This window comes from Sinocyclocheilus rhinocerous, unplaced genomic scaffold, assembly GCF_001515625.1.
Source record: "Sinocyclocheilus rhinocerous isolate Xijiao unplaced genomic scaffold, SAMN03320098_v1.1 scaffold85, whole genome shotgun sequence".
Taxonomy (NCBI): Eukaryota; Metazoa; Chordata; class Actinopteri; order Cypriniformes; family Cyprinidae; genus Sinocyclocheilus; species Sinocyclocheilus rhinocerous.
In genome coordinates this window covers 2,180,965-2,189,607 of record NW_015649998.1, presented here as the reverse complement: position 1 = coordinate 2,189,607, position 8,643 = coordinate 2,180,965, and the positions used below count along the sequence as shown (strand labels likewise).

The 8,643-nt window shown below is 44.6% G+C and overlaps 1 protein-coding gene across 1 annotated transcript in view; it reads left to right on the top strand.

The window, feature by feature from the left end:
- LOC107711109 (chromodomain-helicase-DNA-binding protein 1-like) overlaps nucleotides 1-8,643 on the top strand; it is a 27,850-nt gene that overhangs the window by 3,398 nt on the left and 15,809 nt on the right. The window contains 1 exon segment of the mRNA XM_016516048.1: nucleotides 1,538-1,569. Within this exon segment, the coding sequence (XP_016371534.1) occupies nucleotides 1,538-1,569 (32 nt within the window).

Here is an 8,643-nt window from a genome sequence, read left to right as displayed (position 1 = left end):
AGTCACTTAAGTCACTTAATCATGCAGATTTATGCTACAAGCTCTGTGTAGAATTGTACAGTAAGAAAGTTAACCAGGAAAACCAGGAAATTAACGTTCTTAGAATTGACAGACAGTTGACCCTGAGAGGTTCATCGGATTTCCCCTGCTCAGGGAGTAGGGAGCAATGGACACTGTGTAGGGACCATGTCAATCGGAACACAGTTCATGCACGGAGCTCACTTCTAACGAGATGATCTGAATCAGGTGTGTTAACAAAGAGAGACGTGCAAAACATGCAGAGCGGGGGTACGCGAGGACTGGAATTGAGAACCGCTGGTCTAGAACAATTCTTACAAGTATAACACAACGTAGCTGGGCGCCGCGGGACAGATGCCGAACGGCGCCGCCGGTGTGCCTACACTCATAGCAAATAATGTATTTGAATTTTAAAGACGTGGCGTGACGCTGCGCTTCTCGTCCGGTGTGCGACCGCCTGAAATGCTGTTTTTTTTTCACCTCCATACCCAAACGTCTTTGTTTGGGCTTCCGAAAGCGGATGATGTCAGGAAACAGTGGTTGCAATTTATTTTTTAACTCTGTTCCTGAGCATTATAACCCCAATTTGCTATTGTGTGCTGCGCATTTTACTGAGGACAGCTTCTACAACATGAGTGAGTAGTGCCGGATTCGCCCAAAAGCTTTTGTTGAAAGACGGAGCAAGGGGCGGGGCAGTACTGAAACACCGTCTAAGCTGTTCGCCAATCACAACGCACTCAGTAATGAAACACTGTCTAAGCTGTTCGCCAATCACAGCGCACTGGGACAGCTAACCAATCACAACACATTTCGTTTTTTTCGAAAGGCGGGCCTTCATTAAAACCCAGAACTAATCGAGCCGTTTGTGCCAGCCTGGGGAGAAAGGTATTTTAATAATGTAAATGATGTGAAAAATAATGTGTTTTTCGAACCACCAAGCATGAGAGCATGTTCTTGTACACCCCCAAAACAAAATCAAGACTTTGTAAAAGAGCATAATAGGACCCCTTTAAGACAAATATCAATTATGTATTTAATCCCATTTTATTAACCAATGTCTTTGCTACTGACCGTCGATGATCTAATTCAACCATACTAATCAGCAAAAATGACACATTTGTTTCATTTTTGTTATTGCTGAATAGTGTTGAACTTTCTTCTCTTGCGTAATATTTTTCATGCAATTTGTTTGAGCTGTGCCCTCTGCTGTACAGACGTGAATTTACATTTCCTTCAGCCTGCGGTGTATTCATTTCACTTCTGTTGTGAAAAGGGCTTTTACATTTGTAAAAGAAGAACTTTTTTTATTAAAAACAAACAAGCAAGCCCTGCCCAGATTTAAAAAGTAACTCAAAAGTAACGTAATTAGTTACTTTTTTAGGGAGTAATGCAATATTGTAATGCATTACTTTTAAAAGTAACTTTCCCCAACACTGGTGATAACTGCATTCAGAGGGGTTGCATTCCAAGTCTTTGCACTGTTTATTAACAGAAAATCTTCTTAAATCATATTTAATAGATGTGCCTCAAGGATGCCAGATACCTGAAAAGGTAATCAACTTAATTTTTCTTTTTGCTGTTTTTGGTAAACAGATAGTTTGAAACTTTATGTAAATTACTATATTTCCACTATTCTGCTACTCGGGCATTTTGCACATAATTAAACAACAATATTGATACCATATTGGTTATTGGGTGATATTACAGTTTTTACTATCACTTTTTGTTGTATTGGTGATATACAGTGGAGATCAAAATTAGAGAACAACCTACAATTTCCTAAATTTCTAGGCCACTGCTTAGTCCTATTTTAAGTTATCCTAACAGGAGTAGAACGGCAGTTCCCTCTCGAGAATGGTCTCTCGACATGGCGTCAGAACCTTCCTAAACCTACCTGAAATCTTATTGCGCAATGCCAGTGAAGTTGCAACTCTCACTGGCCAATGCCAGCTAAGACGGCAAATAGGGGCGGAGCCCCGCTGTTATATAATGAGCCGTCTTGGCGGCATAAGCCCAGAATCTTCCTCTTTCACGAAAATTCCTACTCAAGACAGCTGTGGAGAAGACACAAGAAGAAGGATTTCCCTCTCGGCGTTCCAGCATGTCGAAAGCTTGCACGCTGTGTTCAGGGCCTATCGAGGCCCCGGACACCCACAAATTCTACGTCCTGTGCCTGGGTCTCGCCCATGCGGAGGTAGCATTCGCAGGGTCGGGCTGCCCGCACTACGAGGAATTCTCAGTACGGGTGCTTAGGGCCCGGAGGAACATCGCCCTCTGTGATTTCTCTCGGCAATGTCCCACTGCCGCCAGCGAGCATCTGGTGGGACCACAGCCACACGTGGGCGAACACGCTGAAAGGCGCGTTTCACCCCCCTGCTCTCCGGTGTTTTTTGCCCTGGTGCTTCGGAGGTCATTTCATTCGGCATGGCGGGGGACGGCGATCTCGATGAGGTTATGTCTCTGACGGCGTCCGAGAACGACTGGGCCCACACTCCGAAGGAGCGCTCTGAAGTGGAGGGATACACCGCATTTCAGGACGAGCTCGTCCGGATTCTCACCAGGGCCGTGAGTGATCTAGGTCTGGAGAGGGAATCCCCCGACGAACCAGCTAAGAGCAAGCTGGATTCGTGGTTCCTTCACTCGAGCTGCCGCTCCGAGGAAGCGAGCCCCATTTCTCCCCGACCTGCACGACGAGGTCGCTAAGGCGTGGGCTGCGCCCCAGTCGGCTTGCACCCATGCCGGCGGGTCGGAGATATTCACCAAAGTCGATGGGGCAGAAGCCCGTGGATATACGCGCATTCCGCCTGTCAAGGAATCCATCGCAGTGCACCTCTGTTCCTCGTCTGCCTCTCTGAAGGCGGGTGCTTCGCTTCCAATGAGGCCTTGCCGTCTGACCACTCACATCGCGGACAAGGCGCACGCCGCCTCAGGGGAAGCGATCTCAGCGCTTCACACAATGGTGGTGCTCCAAGTTTTTCAGGCACAGCTCCTGAAATTCCTGGACGAGGGTGGAGCGGATCCCGAGGCCTTTAAGGATCTTCGCGCGGCGACGGATTTCGCACTAAAGGCCATGAAGAAGACAGCCCAGGCGATCGGACGAAGCATGGGCTACATGGTGGTGCTCCACCATCATCTGTGGCTGACGCTCATGGAGCTGAAAGACGCAGACAGGAAGGCACTGCTCAATGCTCCTTTGTCTCCATCCGGCCAGAGAGCGGGTTCTACAACCGCTACTTTGTCATTCCAAAGAAAGATAGAGTCTCCGTCTGAAAGACCTAGACCTGAGACCTATCAACCGTGCATTATACAAATGCGCTTTCAAAATGACAACGCTGAAACAGATCCTCGCACAGATTCGGCCCGAAGATTGGTTTATTTCAGTGGACCTGAAGGATGCATATTTTCATATCCAGATCGCCCCTCAACACAGGCGCTTTCTGAGATTTGCATTCGAAGGCACAGCATGTCAGTTCACGGTGATGCCGTTCGGGCTAGCGCTGGCGCCACGCACGTTTACAAAATGTGTGGATGTGGCGCTTTCCCCTCTGAGAGCGAGCGGAATGCGCATCTTGAATTATTTGGACGATTGGCTGGTTTTGGCCCATTCCGAGAATGTGCTCAACAGCCACAAACGCGCTCTGTTACTTCATCTGGAAAGTTTAGGTCTCTGCGTGAACATACAAAACAGCACGTTATGCCCCAGCCAGTCATTGACGTATCTAGGGGTGCAATTGGACTTGGTCTCGATGAGGGCACGTCTGGGTCAGGAGCGCATACGAGATTTAATGTCCGCTCTGAATACTTTCAGTCTGGGACGTCCTGTGGCACTGAAGGAATATCAGAGGCTCTTGGGACAGATGGCGGTGGCCGTGTCGGTGTGTCTCGGTCAATTCCTCACAGAGAATGGAGACTGAACCCCGAGACAGTGAGACTGATATGGGAACGGTTCGGGAAGGCGGAGGTAGATTTATTCGCGACAGAGGAGAACACGCATTGCCCACTGTTCTTCTCTCTGTCACGCTCACCCCTGGGCGGGGACGCACTCACGATGCCGTGGCCGAAGGCCCACCTGTATGCATTTGAAGATTGTGTCACAGGTGCTGCACAAAATCAGAGATAGCGTCGGTGTTATTAATCGCTCCGTACTGGCCGAACCGGCCTTGGTTTCCCGATGTGCTGGAGATATTAGCGGCTCCCCCTTGGCTGATCCCTCTGAGACGGGACCTCCTATCTCAGGCGGGCAGCTCGATATGGCACCCCAACCCCGAATGGTGGAAACTTCATGTGTGGATGGTGTGCGGGAACCGGTAAACTCTGACTCATTGTCTCGCCACGTGATGGACACGATAACGGAGGCGCGAGCCCCTTCTACGAGATGCCTGTATGCTCTTAAATGGGCAGTGTTTGTGAAATGGTGTGAATCGAATGGTCATGACCCGGAGAGCTCTCCCATGTCTGACATTCTGGATTTTTTGCAACAGCGGCTGGACGGCAGTATGCCTTCCACTCGTAAGGTTTATGTTGCAGCTATCTCAGCATTTCATGCCACTATCGACGGGCACTCGGTGGGCAGACATGATCTCGTGATCAGATTTTTGAGAGGTGCGAGATGGCTAAGACCCTCTCGTCCTCCCACTGTGCCATCCTGGGATCTGGCTCTGGTGCTGGGGGCGCTGGCCCTTCCGCCCTTCGAGCAGCTTCTGTCTGTCGGATTGAGAGAGCTATCGCTTAAAACCGCACTGTTGCTCGCCCTTGCTTCGGTCAAATGTGTGGGGGATTTACAAGCGTTTTCTGTAAATGCTGACTGCATGCAGTTTGAACCAGGTGATTGTAACGTTACGCTCAAGCCAAGATTGGGCTACGTGCCTAAATCGCTCTCGACACTGTTCAGAGCGCAAGTGGTGACGCTTTCTGCTTTCACTCCTTTTTCACACCTCATCAGATGCCGCCCTCATCAGGTGCTATGTCCGGTGTGGGCTCTGCGAGTTTACGTCGACCGCACGGCTCAGTTTCTGCAATCTGAGCAGCTGTTTGTGTGCTTTGGAGGCAGCACCAAGGGGCAGCAGGTCTCCAAACAACAACTATCACATTGGGTGGTAGATGCGATTGCCTTGGCCTATTCTAACCGGGGTATGGAATGTCCTATTGGTGTCAGAGCCCATTCGACAAGGGCAATAGCCTCCTCGTGGGCGTGAACTAAGGGCGTTTCTATCAAAGACATTTGTATGGCGGCTGGATGGTCTTCGCAGAGTACCTTCACCAGATTCTAAAATTTGGACGTGCTGCCGTGTTCACTCCTCAGGTCTACTGTGCTGTTGATTCAGTCGGAAGATTCTGGGCTTATGCCGCCAAGACAGCTCATTATATAGCAAAGGGGCTCCGCCCCTATTTGCCGTCTTGGCTGGCATTGGCCAGTGAGAGTTGCAACTTCACTGCTGTTGTGCAATAAGATTTCAGGTAGGTTTAGGAAGGAAAGGAGTCCCCAAAAGCGTCAGCTTCTGATGCCATGTCTTGTTCCCGTCTCTCAGGGAACCGAGGTTACAACCGTAACCGGAGACGTTTCTTAAGCATATTTTATAAATTAATTGTATTCTGAAGCACAGTGTAAAAAAACTTAAGTGGCATATTTGGAAAAAGAACTGATCAAAATTAGAGAACACTTACAGATATAAGTTATTGGTGTTAATCTGGCACCTGGTGCTAATTTCCTTAATTATATGACAAACCCTACTTAACTGGCACCATTCCAGTTCAGTGCTCAACAGGGTAAGAATCTGTCTCGGCATGTTTAAGAGAAGTCGGACTGAAAACGCACTCTGAAGTGACGAAGCCCTTTTTCTTTCAGCAAAAAGAATCAAAAGGCTATACTAACCTCTGCTGAGAAGCATGTTGTGTGGACAGAGGAGAACTGGTCCAAAGTTCACTTTAGTGATAAGAGCAAGTTTAATTTATTTGGGTCTGATGGGAAACATTATGTTCGGCGTCAAACTCGAGGAAAGACTGAACCAGTTAAAGACTGAGTCAGTGAAAGGTGGAGGAGGAAGTGTCATGCTTTGGGGGATGTTTTCTGCAGCAGAAGTTGGGTCTCTTATACAGCTACATGGCAGGGTGAATGCAAATGTTTATCAGAACCTCCTTCAGCAACATGCAGTACGTTCCCTGCAAGCATCTCCCAATCAGCCTGCAATTTTCATGCAAGACAATGCGCCGTCACACTGCAAAACGGATAAAACAGTTCCTTGAAGCTAAGAACACTGAAGTGGTCAGCCCAGAGATCTAAACCCAACAAATCTAAACTAAATTAAATCTCTGGAAAATCAACAAAGTTATGGCTCAGAAACCCACTACAGTTACCAAACTGTGGAAGAAGAGTGGACCAAGATCACACCAGCAATGTCTGAGAAAATAGTGGTGTCCTGTGGCCGCAGATGTGCTGAAGTCATTCAAAGCAGGAGCCTCTACAATTCCTACTAATTTCTGACAACTGTAACCCTCCAAGATTTTAGTTGTAATCATCTTTCGTGCTACAGTGGTTACCGTTCTCTAATTTTGATTACTGTTTTTCACAAAATAAAGGTTTTTGTTGAAATGCCTTGGTTATTTTGTCACACATGTTTGTATAACGGTGCTTAATATTCACAGCTAATATTCCTTCAAATTTTGAACAATGAAGATTAACAATATTTCAGAAAAACCAAGTGTTTATAGATTGTCTAATTATGATCTCCACGGTGTGTGTGTGTGTGTGTGTGTATATATATATATGTACTTCTTGTGTGTGTGTTTGTGTCATTTTGGATATTTAATATTTAATTGTGCATGCTCATTTCCCCTATTTTTATTTTTTAAATGACCTTTTGCAGTCATCTAACACTCGATTAAATTTAATCTTTAAAAGCTAATTAGTAATAATTTAGTATCATTGTTAAATGTAACATTTAGCAAATTGCAAAATGAATATCCATGTTTTTCATACTATGCATTATAGATATCGTTTTTATACCTAAATTCACTTGTAGTTTTGAGATTAGTTTTTAGTTTTATGCTTTTCTCTTTTTCTTCTGTATATAAACATAACACTGTAAATAAAGAGTAGTTTTATCAGCTAACTTGTTCTTTTGTAATGTGTTATTTCAAAAAATAATGTTTTGTAATTTACACTATAGATCAGTCCGGACCCGCCTACATTTCGTATTTCAAGAGCTCTAATTATATTTCCTACTTTGATAAACGTAAAACTTTGTTAAACTTGTAAATCATTTGTTTAGTTTTTTTTTTAAATGTATTTTTGGAGATGGTCCGAAATGAAAGCGCAGGCGAGATATTCAAACTTTTCCTTCATGGCATTTGTTGTCATGACATCCAGTGAGCGTATGATGCTTGACATAATCGGGCCACATTTTACCGCTCAGGGGCGTAACGTCTGGGTATGCAGGGTATGCAGGTGCATATGGGCCGGGGCAGATTGGTGGCCCGCCGAGCCGAGGGGGAACTTTTAATTGAAACGAGGGAACGAATAGAGCCATATGTTTGATCAGTTTAGCCTTCTCAAATCAACACAACTTGCCTAAAATAAAATCTATACATATAGGCTGAAACACTTAATGCATTTCACAGTATTAATTTAAACATTTAACCTTAGATAAATGTGCGCTATTAGATGCATATCCAATCATTTGTGCGGAGAGTGGAAGCTGAAGCGCGCTGTTCTGGACATGGAGGCGCCAGCGCGATCACTTGCATTTTTTTTTTGTAAGAGTGGAAACTTAAAATACACCGTCATTTTTGCTCATACAGATAAGACTAATACATCATTCAGAAGTTACACTTTTATTTGTGTGTACTCACAATATCAACAAAACGTTGTGCTTTTGTAAAATAAGGAAAACAAACAGGATGAGCTTTCTGCCGTCTTGGTCTTGAGCAGGAGCGCTTCACAAAAATGAACCGAAACTCAGCGAATACTTGCCTCACAGACATGATAAATATATCTATAGAAAGCTTTAAATTACTACTTTTGACTGAAATAATTCAAATCAAAGAAAAAAACTCTTTCATTATGTAATCCGTAAAAATGCATTTCTCTCTAAAGGTGCGTCCAATGAGGAGATGGCGAGTCAGGATCATCAACTTCATCTTTGCGACATTGACTCAGAAAACACTAGTTTATTAATAAATAATTCAAATATCTCCTTACTATTTTTTATTTTTTTTAAACTTTTTTTTCTTTGTTTGTTTGTTTGTTTGTTTTTTGGGCCGCTGTGCCAAGATTGTGTTTGCATGCAGTACAAATAGTCTACGGTGGCATTTGTGCCACTTTGAAAAACAAATAACTAAAATAAGTAAGATTAATGTCATAATATTTTAAGAATAAACTCAAAATTACGATAATAAAATCATGTTATATTGCATGAAGTTAATGTGAAAATTACTTTTTTTCACATTAGGATTTTTAGACATTTATTCAGGGCCTGAATTTCATTTTTGAAAATGGGGGGAATTCCCCTCTTAGGTGACTCTTGTGAGAGGAGAAGCAGCACGGACTGTGATTTCACACAGGAGTCCACTACTGATCCGTGGCTGTTTACCACAAACACAACATTTATCCATTATTTTGATTTCAAA